Below are 14,835 nucleotides of genomic sequence, written 5' to 3' on the forward strand. Positions count from 1 at the left end.
TTCGACACGGAACCAAGAACAGTAGTGCGACTCCTTTAAGAAGCCGCTTTAATAAACAATGAACATCTCATATTGACAGCATGACATCACCGCTGTTTTTCCCAGACAGAGGCAACATGCACGGAGGATGCTGGGACCATATTGTCCGAGGAGGAGGATGCACCATCCGCCAAATATTCTAATAGCGATACACTCATGTAAACGTGAAGCGTCTGAGATGCGGCGTCGTTGAACGGTTTGATATTTCCAGCGTAGACCATTTATAAATGTGTGTCGCTGTGTGTTAAATAGGATTATTTGGCAGTGCATATCCTGTATAGCCAAACGTACAGTGACTGCAAACACAAAATGGGCTGGATGTGCATTATTGGAGTGGAGTGAACCCGTTTTATCGGCTTTAATTGGGGTGAGTACAGAATTTAATTTACTTTATCAGACCAGAAACGGGGCCCGTGGGTTTTCCAACAATGGATGCTATAAGAATAAGAGCATAGCTGTAGCCTACATTATTATTTTTAATATTCCTTCACAGGAATGATTTACTGTTTTGATCATAGGCTAACGCGATTTAAATTGAATTGAATTGGTTGAATGAATTGATGTCGAGTCATCTTAATACATTTTCTCTTTAACAGTCAATTTGATAAATGTTCATGCATCCCCTAAAGAGAAAGTATGAGAAAATAAACCTGACTGCGATGGTGCATTTCTATGAAACTTATATGTAACATAAACCGTAAAGCAAAAGTCTATAGTCTGCCAGCGCCAGGTAGGATAAACGTGATGGGAAGGGTTCGGAACCGGTTTCATTTATTCAGTAGCCTACCAGAACCGAGTCATTTTCATCAATGCAGGTTCTGTTAACGGTTCTTCAGTAACGTCATTAAATTATTTGATCATTAATTATTCTTCCGCTAATGCGAACAGAAATGAAATTGCCTACTCCGACAGTTTACAGCATTCGCTATGTTTAATACCGAATCTATAGCGCGACCAACGTAGTCCGAGAACGACTCTTATGAGCCGGTTCTTTTTAGTGAATTAAAAAACGTTCAATACCACCAGCGTAGTCCAACTCCCGTACAAATGACTCGTATGAGCTGGTTATTTTTAGTGAATTGGTAATCAGTCTAGTCCGATTCCCGAACAATTGACTCGGTTCATTTTAAATGAATCAAAAGCTATTTAGAATCATTGGTCGGCTTCTTAAAGGGGTCATATGATGCTTTTTTAAAGATCATTATTTTGTGTATTTGGTGTAACAGAATATGTTGACATGCTTTAATGTTCAAAAAACACATTGTTTTTCAAATACTGTACATTATTGTAGGTCCTCTATGCCCCGCCTCTCTCAAACGCTTAGTTTTCTACAAAGACTTGAAATTGCATCATATGACCTCTTTAAATGATTTTTTATAGGTAGCCCATTTTTGAAGGTTGTCTTAAGCAACGTAGATTGTCATTTGGCCTGATCGTTAATTATGCAACGAATTACGAAAACTATTACGGGTTGTGCTATATATTTGTGTTGTGAATTTAAAAATGACGATAAATACTAGCCTGGCAGTATTTGTAATTTTTTTGTGAATGATGATCGCAACAGAAAGCGCAAAACTGTTATGGTTACCACCTCAGGTGAACGCGATTTCGCTAGGGTCAATTTGGCCACAGCTGAAAGTCCCGTTCACACCAAGAACGATAAAGATAACGATGTTAGCGTCCACACCAGCGAACGATATCGTCTATTCTGTTTTATGAGCACACGCTCTGCGCTTTAAATTCTCGAGCTCGTTATAGCAGGATTGATTCTGATTGGCTGTCGGTGTTTTTTCGATGGGAAGTCGTGGCCTAATGGTTAGAGAGTCGGACTCGTAACCCAAAGGTTGCGGGTTCGAGTCTCGTACCGGCAGGGATTGTAGGTGGGGGGAGTGAATGTACAGCGCTCTCTCCCACCTTCAATACCACGACTGAGGTGCCCTTGAGCAAGGCACTGAACCCCCAACTGCTCCCCAGGCGCCGCAGCAAAAAATGGCTGCCCACTGCTCCGGGTGTGTGTTCACGGTGTGTGTGTGTTCACTGCTGTGTGTGTGCACTTTGGATGGGATAAATGCAGAGCACTAATTCCTAGTATGGGTCACCATACTTGGCCACGTCACTTTCACTTTTTTTTTTTTATTGAGATTTTGAATTTATTATTTTCCTATTATGTTTTGGGAAGTTTTAAAAATTTGTTAAGAACAAGAAGTCCTTAAGTTGACTTCTCTCTTGGATTTGTATCTAATTTAATTGAAAAGCCAATTGTGTTGTATTTTATTTTTGAAGCTTCTTTTCTTTGTATTTTTCTTTCTGGTTTAGTTTGGTTTTTGTTTTGGTATTTTGATGGTTTAATTTATTTTTTGTTCTGTTTTTGTACATGCTCAAACAAGGATGAATGTTGGAATATGATTTTGTACATTGTTTGATTGTAAAGTTGATGCAATAAAAAATCATCAGCTGGAAAAAAAATCGTTTTTCAAACACAACTGAAACGTTGGCTACGTTAGAATAGTTTGTACCCCCACATACATTTTCTGGGAGGTTCAAACATTAATAATCCCCCGTGAATTGCGTCCTGTCTTTAATAGCCTACAGGATGATAGACGTACGAAATCTTAGGTGACGCAATGGTACGCCTGGGATATTTTGTAAAACTGTTTCGGCTGAAACCCCATTTAAAGAGTGTTGTATCAGCTTTAATATAAAAATTGGTTAAAAAAATCTTCCTTTGCCTTCTTTTGAAAGGCTTGGTTCGAGGACTGGACTGAATCGTCTCGTCTGGTTTCATTCACTGGTATTGGATGGGAAGAGCTACGGATGGACGTTAAATAAAGGCTTAAATATTTCCTTCGAGCTCTCCAAACAAATTTCACTGCACCGACTGACACCCGTTCTCTCTGTCCGCGCGCCCGGCGGGATGCGGCTGCGCGTCGAGGAGCTCTCCAAGCTGTTGTGGTGCTGACGCGGCTCTGAGCGAACGCGACGCGAGCATGGCTGCGGGGAAGTTGCTGCTCTACGCCGGTCTGTCTCTGTCCCTCTGCGCGCTCGGGATGCTGGCCGTGGCTATCTGCTCCGACCACTGGTACGAGACGGACGCCCGGAGGTACCGAGAGCGGTGCCGAAGTTTCTCCAGCCGCCGGAAGGACCCGGGCTTTATTTACATCCCCAACAATAGCCTCCCTCTGCGGGCGAGCCGCTCGCGCCTGGACCGCTGGGAGGAAAAGATGCTGCTGGCGCGGAACAGACGGCAGCTGTTCGCCATGAGCGCCGCCGATGAGTGCAGCAGGCAGTATAACTCCACCAACATGGGGCTGTGGAGCAAATGCCATCGGCTTGGATTTGATCAAGATATCGAGGACCTCATTCGAAAAGGTAGGACAGTGATGTGTTGTGTCTGTCAGTGTGCAATGCAGATTATATTGCTTTTATGTCAGAAGAGTATTGGTATTCCTCAGAACTTCTGGTTTAGGGTGACTATGAACTACAATTAATTCAGCCCAAACCACTGTTTAATCTAATTTAGTCATGTTATCTATTTATTTATAAACTGTAAGTAGAGATAGGCTAAACCAATAGTCCGTTTCACCGATATTTTTTCAGAGACATTCACAATTTTCTACAAATTTCACATATCGGTTTCCTTAGTCAACCGATAATTATTTCATTTAACATTTTATGTAACAGTCATTCATACTTGAGTTGTTAACAACAACATTTAATGGCACAACAACACTAATAATATATATATATATTTATTTATTTTATTATTAACTTGTTAAATATTTGCCACTTAGCTTGATCTCTGTACTCTGTAACTTTGTCCTTTCACGTAAATATTTGTGCAACTGTGATATGTGCAAAACAGCAAATACCCTTGGGCTGTTTTTGATTCCTTAATTCTATTGGACGAAAATCATATGGGGTAATACTACTCTGTTTGTTTATTGAAGGTTACATAAACTAATGCCTAAAGCAATAAATCTTTTTAGAAATCTTCAAAGAAAGCGTGTGCCTTTTCTGTTACATAAAAATGTTGTTTATTAATTATCGCTTGACCCGAAGAACCTACATTATTATTATTATGATTATTATATTGGTTAATATAATCATTATGTATTCCACTAAAGTCTAAAAATACATATTATTATTGTTATATCTTTAAAAGCAGAAATAAAACAATTTAAATTGGTTTTGTTGACTGGTTAATGGTCACTTAGAAAATTTATGAAAAATGATCAGCTGCTCCCTATTTTTTCAAGCAATTTTGAGATAAAATGTTTAAAATCGGCCACTTATGTACACTAAGTGAATCAAATATAACTGAATATTCAGCATTCAAAATGCAACAGCTGCAGTGGTGCCATTGTAATATTTGCATACTGAATTGTGTTCGACCTTGTCATCTTTTTAACCATCTATAGCCAACAAGTATAAATTGGCAGCCTGAAAGTCTGAAATCTTAGCACTATTCTTTTGCTACCCTTCAAGCACTTGTATTACTTTCAGGAACAGCATATCCAGTGCAATATTCCAGTGCATTATTTAGTAAACCACTGAAACTCCAGTCATACACAAACTAACGTCAGCCTTCACAACTGGAGGCCTGCGATAGACATTACAGCCCCATTCATGTGCACTGACATGAAAAATTGACACTCATGTGTTAGCAGGTGTGACGAATCCCCTGCATATAAAGGTGCGAAGCCCTATGGCTAGTTTCACACTCTGGGCTTTATTATCTTCCACCAAACTAGGTTAATTTACTTCTCACTGGTTAGAGGCATATGCGATGAATATGTAAATAGCTACACACAAGGATGTCTATAAATAGTTCCTCAGCCCCAAACTGTGCTAGCCCAAACACCGAAGGCTGTGTTTCAGTCACAATTGGCCCAGAGTTGCTGAGACTCGCACACTCTCCGGTTACACGCAAAACCTCTGTCTGCAAATGTGTGCATGTTCTGGCAAAGCAGCAGCACAAAATGCCCTCTGAATTAAAAACAAGCTTATTTGAATCGTGTCACCTCCTCTGGTACCTGTGCCTAATTTGTGTGCGATTACGTAAGAGGGATTTTGTGGTGAAGAGGCGCCCCTGTAGTGCTGTGTGTTACATGAATGTGTGCAGTAGCAGCCGAATGTGTGTTGCACCATCAGCAAAAGCTCATTTAACTCTCTGGGGCTCCTGCCAGCCACATACACAATTGGCCCAGAGTTGCTGAGACTCGCACACTCTCCGGTTACACGCAAAACCTCTGTCTGCAAATGTGTGCATGTTCTGGCAAAGCAGCAGCACAAAATGCCCTCTGAAATAAAAACAAGCTTATTTGAATCGTGTCATCTCCTCTGGTACCTGTGCCTAATTTGTGTGCGGTTACGTAAGAGGGATTTTGTGGTGAAGAGGCGCCCCTGTAGTGCTGTGTGTTACATGAATGTGTGCAGTAGCAGCCGAATGTGTGTTGCACCATCAGCAAAAGCTCATTTAACTCTCTGGGGCTCCTGCCAGCCACATACTGTGTGCTGATTTGGGATGGGGGTTGCATTGATAGAATAATGCAGTGTTATTCTACACCATCCCTGCCCTTCACCTTGGGCGAGGGGTGATGATGCAAGTCACGTTTTGCCTGTGTGTTTGAGATATAATGAAACATAAAGAACAATTTGTCATTAGCCAACCTGTACTGCTCAGATAAACAGCTGTTTCTTTATCTGCGCATACTTTGTTTGGTAAATATTAGTCAATAGCCATGCGTCTTTATAAATAAATGTGTGAATCCTACCGTTACATATCTTTTTTTTTTAATGATTATTCATGTCATTATCTGGGTTGCAAGCACATAGTTTTATGAAATGTGCTGACTGTGCTTTTAATGGCATCGCCCATCTCTCAGAGGAAGCTTATTCTCTGTCTCTTCCCAGGATCCTCTCTTGAGAAAGAGAGAGGGAGGAATAGAATGATGTATGAGAGAGCAAAACAGTCGTGCACAGATAAGGGGTCAAAACTTAAGGGCTTAAAGATGGGAAAAGTCATTCATTGGAAATGAAACGTGCTCCATTTAATCTCACTATTCTACGTTTTATCATTTAAATTAAAATACTTTCTCTGACTACAGCTTAATGAGCAATGATAACTATAAGTAAGCCATTCAAAGGATGATTTCACAGAGTTAATTTTGTATATATAAAAACAAAACATTAACAATAACAAAGACGAAAAATGCACATCTAGACAATAACTTAACAGTTTTCCGAAAATATGACAAAAATATTATAAAATAAAAATAATTTAATATATTAAAAAACACATTAAATGTAAGTCAAATTGTGAATCTTTCCATAACAATGCACTAAAACGTACAACTAATTGTTTTAAAAACAGTTTTCACATATATTGTTGCATTTTTTAAATTTGAAATTAATACAGCAAATGTTTGAATACTTGGTCAACTAAAATATTATTTTTGTTCACTGAAATTAGATTTTAGTGGAAAACTCTGACTTAAAATTAGTTGTAAAAATACATTAGTTTAAATACCGTAATGTTTAAATATTTTGTTTACTTTACATTTTCATCAACTAAAATGTAATTTCTGACAACTGAAATTAGATCAGATTGCATAAAAGTGACTACATGAATGGATATGACATGCGAAATTAAGAATATTTTCTTCAGTAGACAAATCAAAAATTGTGTAAAAAAGGACTAGCATTCCTATTCTCACAGCAGCTCAATAGCAGTTGCTCAGCTGTTGCAGGACCTCCGGAAATTAGCGATTTGTGTCAGTTGGTGTCAAAATGACTTCAACTTTACCAGTTGATTAGCACCATAGTATGTTCCTTTTAGTGATATCACTCTTAAAGGTTCCACAATATAGCAACATGTTGCAGCACAGAGGAAATGATTTATGTTAGTAGTTTGCAGAAAGACAAATGTCTGCGCAAAGAAAAGGGCGACCAGAAATAGGAAATGATGCTAAAGATGGCGGCATCTGGAGTTTGTGGAAAATCAAGAAAGTCTATCTGAGTGAGAGTGTGAGAGGAGGGTGAGATCATGCAGAAACAGCCAACCCATCTCATTGTCCACCATCTGTCCCTGCCTCCCAGCGGGACACCCATCAGGGATGATGAAGACATTTTAGACCTAGAACACAATAAAAGGGACGAGAGAGATACTCAACCTCCCACCATTAAAACAGGCAAACCTAACGTTAGGAGGTTACCGGGGCCTTGGGGATGCGAGGGAGATAAAGAGAGCAAATACAAATGGACACTGAGAGAAACCACAACATGTATGCAGTTTACATCAAGGACAGATTTCAATTTGACCTTTGGATCTCATTTTGCATATTCACAATGTTATTTGGACGTTAAATCTCAACTTATTACAAGAAGGGCCCTCCAAATCCATTCTCGTGAGTGAAGACAAGGATTGGATTGTACTTGGGATCTCAAAGGATGTGGCTTCCTTGTTTTCAGTGTTTCAACTGGATGCCATGGGAGGAAGAAGCCACACCTTCGTGGTTCAAAAAGTAAGCCGCACTGGGACTCGGGTGCTGGCACTAATCAAATACACAGGTGTTGAGGTGGGATGCTGGGTACATCTCTTGGGAACAAGGAATAGACTGTGCAGTAGAGGTTTTATTGCTTTGAATTTCCACTTACAATGATTTTATTCCAAGGCATATTACATCACAGAAATTGGGTGTGACTTTCAATAAAGTGTAGAAAAAGGGAAAAGCGTTCAGTAATTTTCAAGGCCAGGAGGCATTTAAGATCCTTGGAGGAATGATGCCGAAATAAATGAGGTATCCAATAACCTCCCTTTTCATTTTCTGTTACGCCTTTCATTTCCAACAAATATCCATACAGTGAAATGTGACTTGACAGAGTGCCTGGACTCAGCCCACGACCAGCAGATTATGATTTGGCCTCAGAGTGTGTAAAGCACCCTCATTAGTGCGGGAAGAATATTTCTCGCTTAGTTCAAATAAGACGTCCGATTGTGCATTTAAGAATATGACAGACTTGAAATTAGCACCCTGCTTGATAACAGCTTGAGTTATATCACTTTTCCCCTCCTGTTGGAAATTATGCTAATATGATCATTGGCTACCATGTCGGAAGATATCGACATTTTCATAACACCATGAAAGCTCTTTGGCTGGGGAGGTCACGTGGTTCTTCAATGCATTTAACATGTGCTTTTCCTGACGTTTTGTGTGGAGCGTGTGCTCTAATCTGAGCCATTTTGGGGTTTATTTCTGGTCTTTTTTGGAGTAAATAGTGCAACTTTTTCTATTCAAGGCTATTTTTAAAAACATTTTAACATTCCAAAATGCAACATTTCGGGGTAATGTACTGTGAAATCACAATCTAGATTGATTGATATATGTTATGACGGCAACAAAATTATTAACTTCTTCAAATAACATCAGAAAAATGGGATTATTAAGGACTTGGAGGTCAGTGGCATCAAGAAAGTAATTTAAGTTTCAAGGTAATATTTAATGTTTTTATAGGTTAATATGCAAAGATAACTATAAGCTGAAGGGTGATTCCAAGGAGCAGAGTTAATTATATATATATAAAAAAAAAAAAGTTGATGAGGGTTTTATTTTTCATTTTTTCAGTGATAAAGATGAGTCAAAAAGTGCACGTCATGACAATCATTTAACAATTTTAATTCAAACAAACTGTTGCTGAAAATGTGGCAAAAATTAGATCCTATTTTAGTCAAAAGCATCTTATATAAAATATAAAAATGTGCACTTTTACAGCATTATTACTCTTTTGGTACCCCTTTAGATTAGAGAACATATTCACTATTAACTAAGAGTTTTCCCTTAATAAACTCCTAATTTGCTGCTTATTGATAGTAAGTAAGGTAGTGGTTGTAGTAGTTAGGTTTACACTAGGTGTTGGAGAGGGTTAAGGGATCTAGTCATGCAAAATAATGCAGTAATATGTGTGTTATAAATACTAATAAACAGCCAACATGCTAGTAATATGCATGCTAATAAGCAACTACTTAGTAGTGAATAGTGTCCTCTAATCTAAAGTGTTACTAGTACTCTTTTAAATTCAGACTGAAATTTACATTTTTAATTTGTTAATGCACGTTGCTGATCTTATTATGCACAATTCATTGGTGCTCAATATTCTATGTGAAATAATGTTTGTCTTTTACCAAAACAGAACTTTTCTCTTTAGGTAATGTCGCCAAACCCTTTCGTTTTCCCATCCAAAGATCTGACACCATTCTAGTATTTAACGGCCACTTTTTTACGATCAACTCAGTTGCCGATAAAAAAAAAAAATCTACTTCAGTTGACCCAAACATGTCATGTTATGAAAATAGAAAGAGTTGTGAATGTCATTTTAGCCTGACTTAAAAACAATTCCTTGATAAAGCTGTAATTTCAGAACCATGCCTGGAAATCGCTCTGAAAATAAGCCACCGGAATACTTCTTCCTAATTAAAACGTATAATTATTTTCCTGTCACACTGCTGTAGGGCTGTTATAATTTGTCCCTGAATGCTAGAAAGCACAAGCCCTGCTTATAATATCCAGCTGACAGCCATCTGTGTTTCCGCGGGACTGATAAATGTCGGCGTTTCACCGCGCCACAGAATTGAAATCGGAGAACCCGGAGTCATTGTGAGCCTCGTTGTTTGTCTTTCTGTCTTCCCTGATGAAACCTGGCACAGGTCTCCGCTCGAAATCAGCCCTGCGAGGTGAACAAAGCGGAGGCGTGGGGGTTGCCGCGCAGGGAAGTGGAGGAGGATGGTTGGAGGCAGCTGAAACGCTGAAGAAATACCAGTAGTAATGCTGCACCTGAAAGACAGAGAACTGCAGTGGAACTGTGGGTAAAATGTCCAGTCAGATGAATGCGGCTGCTTTGTGCAATTACAAGCAGAAGTGGAGGGATAAAGAATAGACGGAGAGGGCTGTTAGTCAAGAGTAAATGACACTCTGTCTTCCCTCGCCCCTCCCCCTTCGCTCGATTCGTCTCCCTCCTTCTCGCAGCCCAATTTATATTCTGGCACACAGATTAGTCTCCTGAAAATGGAGTGCTGATGATTTCACCACCAAAGAACTGCACATTGCAGTGAAGTGGAGGATAGAATGAGGTAAAAGAACGAGCGGAAAGATTGTGTTTTACTCCTCCCTCATTATTTGGAGTTTCCTTTCACAGAAGTCATCAAGAACGGCTCAATTTTTCCAAACACTTTTCCCACTGCTATTTCTCCTCCAAATCGTAGCATCTCTGTGGTGTAGTTTTGGGGTCTGGGGGAAATGGTTTTTTGGAGCAGATCAATCATAGGGAATCTTTGTAAGCTGAGCTATAAGCCAAGTAATGCATTTGAAATGCTGAGACAGACATTGATCCGTTCAGTTGCTCATTAGTTTGGCATTGAATTTGGGAGAGTGTGATAAACACCGGATGATCTTCACTCAATATGAGTGGGTCAATGCCAAAGCCAAAAGCCTCGGCACATTTTAAGGCCTGAAAAAGTCTAGGCTAATCTCATGCATTTGCATATATGATATGAAAAGTAAAATGCAAATACGGTTTTGGCTGTTCTCAATTTACCTGCCATGGCAATGCAAAATAGCTCACTCGAATATGATTAACAAAGCTGTGGTAATCCACACCATAACTTACCAGCAGTAGGGTTGTCAAGATATCTACATTTCAGCCAATACTAGTGAAATTTTATGCTTTTATCGGTTTTCAAGAATAAAGAATCATGAAGATTTTTTTTGTAGCTGTATTTTCAGTGTGCAGACAAAATATTTCTTTATACATTTTTATTGATGCCCAGTTTGGATTTTTGGAAGTGCAAAAAAATTTTACTCGATTAATTTTAAAACCACAGCAAAAACAAATAAGCTTTTGAATTAAAATATTTAGATTAAAATATATTTAATATATAATATAAAAAAATACTTGAAGTTTTTTCCAAGTAACTAGTAAAATAACCATTAAGTAATAAGAAAACAAATGAATGAATAAAATAGGCAGCTTCAAGTACCACAGATACATTGAACATTTTGTATAAATTTCAAATTTTCACTTGAAGAAACAAGTAATCTTTATTTAAAATGTCCAAAAAAAGTATATTATATTATATTACATTATATTATACATAAGCTCAAAAAGGCTGCATTTATTTGATTAAAAAGTACAGCAAGTTATAAAAAAGTAACAGTAATATTGTAAAATATTATTATAATTTGAAAGATACAAAAGTTTTGAAAAATGAAAATAAAACAATTTAACCTGTTTTCTATTTTAATACATTTTGAAATGTTTGAAAATATATTCTTATGATGGCAAGGCTAAGCATTTCTAAAATAAACGGTTAGAATCGACTAGTGCAGTACATCTGACACTAAGCAGTCAGTTAAAGGTTACAAAGGCTGCATTTATTTGATTAAAAAGTACAGTAAGTTATAAAAAAGTAACAGTAATATTGTAAAATATTATTATAATTTAAAAGATACAAAAGTTTTGAAAAATGAAAATAAAACAATTTAACCTGTTTTCTATTTTAATACATTTTGAAATGTTTGAAAATATATTCTTATGATGGCAAGGCTAAGCATTTCTAAAATAAACGGTTAGAATCGACTAGTGCAGTACATCTGACACTAAGCAGTCAGTTAAAGGTTAATTGTGTTTTTTTCTAACTTAATATGCAGAGACAACTACAGTATAATTATCATTAGATAATCTCTATGCACACACAATTTATCATCATCAACATAATTTTCCTAAGTATTTTGTTATTTACCAGTAAAAATGTCCTTAAAACATCATTAAAACAAGACAAATTTACTTGAGAAGCAAAACTTTTGAAAATAATAGGATAGTAAGACTTATTTGTTTTCAAAGGATCTTGATTATATTTTTCGTACCCTGCCGGCAAAGTATTTTCAGCACAAACTTCAGTAAATCTTGTTACATTTATGCTAAAAACAAGAAAAAACAACTTGCCAACGGAGCAAGAAAAATAAACTGAGCTTCATATCTCATGCAGTTTTAATTCTTCAGTAAATTGATCTTGTTTTAAGGATTTAAAACAGATTTAAAAGTGTTTTTGCACCGCTCAGTCTTAACTTCCTGTTATTGGCTGTGAGTCTCAATAGGGTCGATTGAGCGAAAGCTGGAATCCAGACCTGATCTTTGATGTATAAAGCTCTCCCTCCTCCTGGTGGACGCCCTTCCTCTTTCTCATCCCCTCTTCCTCACATCCTCTCGTTTGATCAATGGTTCATCAGAAGGGCTGGACTTCAGTGGGGTTCAGCTCACGGTGCAATGACACCAATCAGCAATCCATTCAGGCCTGAGAAAGACAAGACGCTTGTTAAAAGCTCTGTCGGAGAGAGCGGGCCGATTCTAATGAGAGCCACGTCCACCGCAGCTGCCGGCCTGAATGAGAGCTTTCAGGAAGCCAAAGACAAAGCAAGAATTATGGCAGACGGAGGAATCGCACAGCTGCTTCTGCCTCTCGGGTCGAGCGAGGTTTCTCTGCTCGGACCGTGTGAGCCGTGTTCAGGTGTTTTATGCTGTGAGTGACAGACCGAGGCAGTTGGTTGTTTTTCTTTCTTTGCTGAAGCCGACAGATAAGGCGCAGGCAGAAGGTTGAGTGACGTCATCTGTCAAGATGTGTGGAATAATTCTCTTGCTTCTGTTGTCGTGGCAACGTGAAGACACCTGACAAATGCTATTCTGCTGTTTTTTTCTCCCTTTCCTCCTTTCTAATTGCTTTGGTATTTGCAGAACAGGCCTGGAGAGAAGGGAGATGTGTGTGTGTTTCATTTTCTCATGAAAGGCCAAATATCTTCCTGAATGCATGACTTTGATTGTTGCACTATCAGGGCATTACGTCAGAAATGGGAAGTCATACCGCCAACTACAGTCCAACATTTCTTACAAGATGATACACACCGCCTACTGTTTTCACTGTGTGGGTGAATCTCATGAAACCTGTCAAGAACATGTCTGGGTCATATTAAAAGAAAATGAAGCCTATTTTATGACCATTATGATATTCTTGCATATTCTCTATTTTTATGACAATAAAGTACATTTTTTACTGCAAAACTCTTATTACCAAAATGCAAAAAATCTCATTCTCATTACTAGAATATAGAAAAACACTGAAAAAAATACTATTTAAATTAATTATATTTATGTAATTTTTATATAACTATTTTAACTTTTATATTTTTTATGATTAAGATTTTAATGCTTTTAGAATTAAGTGTTAGAATTACTAACTTTTGACCAGTAGTGTGTGTGTGTGCAAAGTTTAACATTTATTTATACAAAACAGTATCGGTTTTAGTGCATTTAATGCTTATTTAAATAAAAATATTAATATATTACAGTATTTTGCTGTAATGCAATCAACTGGTAAATCTATTTTAATATATTAAATGTAATTTAATATTAGAGTAGAGATAATCACTGTTGAGAATGACACAAATTATAACATGAAATAAAAACAAGTACATTACGGTAATGAGAATTTGTTAAGAGAATAATGTGTGTAATTGTTATGAAAACCATGTGAATATTACAAAAAAAAAAAAAAAAAACCTTTAATGTGTCTCCATTTTCTTTATTCAAAATATAGTAATTTTTTTTCTGGTTTTTCTGGTTCAGGACATGTTTTTGTGAATTTCACTTATGCTCGAATGTTTGGATATGTGTGAATAAACTTTAAAAGTCATGACAAACAAAAAAAAATTTAAGGGGGTCTGAATACTTTCCGTACCCACTGTATATATATATATATATATGCGCTAGCTAAAGCACAACACACTGCTTAAATAATCAATTGATAGTTGATTACAATCAATAACAATAATCTCTACAGTCCTATGATGTGAAACTGAACAATCTACATTAGCTATTCATACACACCCTCCATCCATGACTGCTTCTTTATAGTTATTGGGATACCACATGCTCAAAAGATGTTAAAATGAAGCGATATGGGAAATCGCCCCCAGACAAATTAATATGCTGTGCTGACAAAATAGAGCTCAAACCTTTTCCACCCATGTCACTGTTTAAACATTCCTTTATACTTCATTTACTTTCATTTTGACTTTGTAAGCACATTTTCACGCTCTTTCAGCCGCTGCAGCATCTGGTGCTGTAGTACAGCACTTGATAAATGCATCCATACAACTTTGAGTTTTCTAATTATCAGCTCTCCCTTTGAAGTCAACAGGAAATCAAAATTGACCCTATTTACTTTCTTAATACATGTTCCTGCGCTTACAGTGCACAATTCATCAGTTGACATTATTCCAAAGGAAAAAAATGTCTTTGTATTCATCAGTCAAAATCTAATAACTTTCAGATCAAAACACTGTTAGCCAGTTGCAATCATAAGAATTCATTTGTTTCCTACTCTAAGTCTGGAATTTGCGACAGACCTTTTAGGTCGATGTCAAAGCATAAAAGAGTCAACAGAGGGCAAGCTTGCCAACAAACCATCTTTGCTATTCACTTGGGTGCATTTAAGCTTCTCTCCTCATCTGGTTAAATGTGACCAGGACATGTTTTTGTGAATTTCACTTATGCTCGAATGTTTGGATATGTGTGAATAAACTTTAAAAGTCATGACAAACAAAAAAAATATATTTTATATATATATACAGTGGGTACGGAAAGTATTCAGACCCCCTTAAATTTTTCACTCTTTGTTATATTGCAGCCATTTGCTAAAATCATTTAAGTTAATTTTTTTTCCTCATTAATGTACACACAGCACAGCAT

At 37.3% G+C, this 14,835-nt stretch overlaps 1 protein-coding gene across 2 annotated transcripts in view; it reads left to right on the top strand.

The window, feature by feature from the left end:
• The first annotated feature begins 108 nt into the window (after positions 1–108).
• LOC107725619 (transmembrane protein 178B) overlaps positions 109–14,835 on the top strand; it is a 98,811-nt gene continuing 84,084 nt past the window's right edge. The window contains exons 1-2 of one of the 2 annotated variants that reach the window (XM_016534945.1): positions 109–406; positions 2,782–3,408. In XM_016534945.1, the coding sequence (XP_016390431.1) occupies positions 3,027–3,408 (382 nt within the window). In that variant the 5' untranslated portion in view covers positions 109–406; positions 2,782–3,026. Of the gene's footprint in view, positions 407–2,705; positions 3,409–14,835 lie in introns of those variants that run through there. The other variant, XM_016534946.1, reaches the window with a different exon arrangement.

The sequence above is a fragment of the Sinocyclocheilus rhinocerous genome, unplaced genomic scaffold (assembly GCF_001515625.1).
Source record: "Sinocyclocheilus rhinocerous isolate Xijiao unplaced genomic scaffold, SAMN03320098_v1.1 scaffold153, whole genome shotgun sequence".
NCBI classification, from domain to species: Eukaryota; Metazoa; Chordata; class Actinopteri; order Cypriniformes; family Cyprinidae; genus Sinocyclocheilus; species Sinocyclocheilus rhinocerous.